The sequence below is a fragment of the Monoraphidium neglectum genome (genome assembly GCF_000611645.1).
Source record: "Monoraphidium neglectum strain SAG 48.87 unplaced genomic scaffold scaffold03478, whole genome shotgun sequence".
Lineage (NCBI taxonomy): Eukaryota > Viridiplantae > Chlorophyta > Chlorophyceae > Sphaeropleales > Selenastraceae > Monoraphidium > Monoraphidium neglectum.
The window spans coordinates 5,674-6,518 of record NW_014010151.1 but is presented as its reverse complement, the minus strand read 5'-3'; the positions used below and the strand labels follow the sequence as shown (position 1 = coordinate 6,518).

Here is an 845-nt window from a genome sequence, read left to right as displayed (position 1 = left end):
GTGTGTGTGTGTGTGCGTGCGTGTGCGTGTGTGTGTGTGTGTGTACGTGTGTGTGTTCTGAGAAGAGAGCTCAGTCAGCAACAGGATCGTGGTCAGCAGTCTTGTCTTACCCGCCCCTTGCCCACCCGACCCCTTGAAGGGCGCGCCCACGCCCATCAATCCTATTCGGGAGCAGCACCAACCCATACATTCAACTTCCACATGGCCCCGCACAGCTCTGCGAGTCGTCCCAACACCGCCCGCCACAGGAGGTGACCCAGACACTCAGGAACGTCGCAAACCTGTGCGCACCCATCTTGTTTGAGGAGCACAATCGCAGCCTCTTCCCACAACCCCAACAGAGATCCTCTGCCTTAGGGCATATTTGACCCTAGCCCCTCCAAAAAGCCCATGTGTGCGCACCCATCTTGTTGAGCAGCAGCACGATGCGCTTGTTGGGGTCCAGGGAGCGCACGTAGCGCTCAACGTCGACGCAGCGGCAGCCCTCGGGGTCGCGCGCATCCAGCACCTGCCGCCGCAGACGCATGGATGACAAAAATGAGACGGGTCCAGGAAAAATCAGGTGTTTGGAGAGGTGCAAAGGCGGCCACCAAGGCGGGCCCCAGCCAGAGTGAGAGGAGCGGGGACGGGGGGTCCGGCCGCCGCTGCGCCGCCTGCGCTTGGGCCCACTCAGGCTCGCGAGGGCCAGGCGGCAGTGCGCGACCGGATCAACCCCAGATCGCGCTCAGATCACGGTCAGATCACGCACCTGGATGACCACGTCGCTGGCCTCCACCACGCGCCTGAATTCCTTGTAAAAGGCGCGGCGGGAGCCGTCTGGATAGGATAAGACGTCGTGGCAAAAA

The 845-nt window shown here is 62.0% G+C and overlaps 1 protein-coding gene across 1 annotated transcript in view; it reads right to left on the bottom strand.

The window, feature by feature from the left end:
• Positions 1-370: 370 nt before the first annotated feature.
• The window catches only part of MNEG_12861 (Guanine nucleotide-binding-like protein), a gene marked incomplete at both ends in the record, with an annotated part of 2,118 nt that continues 1,643 nt past the window's right edge, over positions 371-845 (bottom strand). Inside the window, 2 exons of the mRNA XM_014038667.1 lie at positions 371-508; positions 749-816. Of these exons, the coding sequence (XP_013894121.1) occupies positions 371-508; positions 749-816 (206 nt within the window). The remainder of the gene's footprint in view (positions 509-748; positions 817-845) is intronic.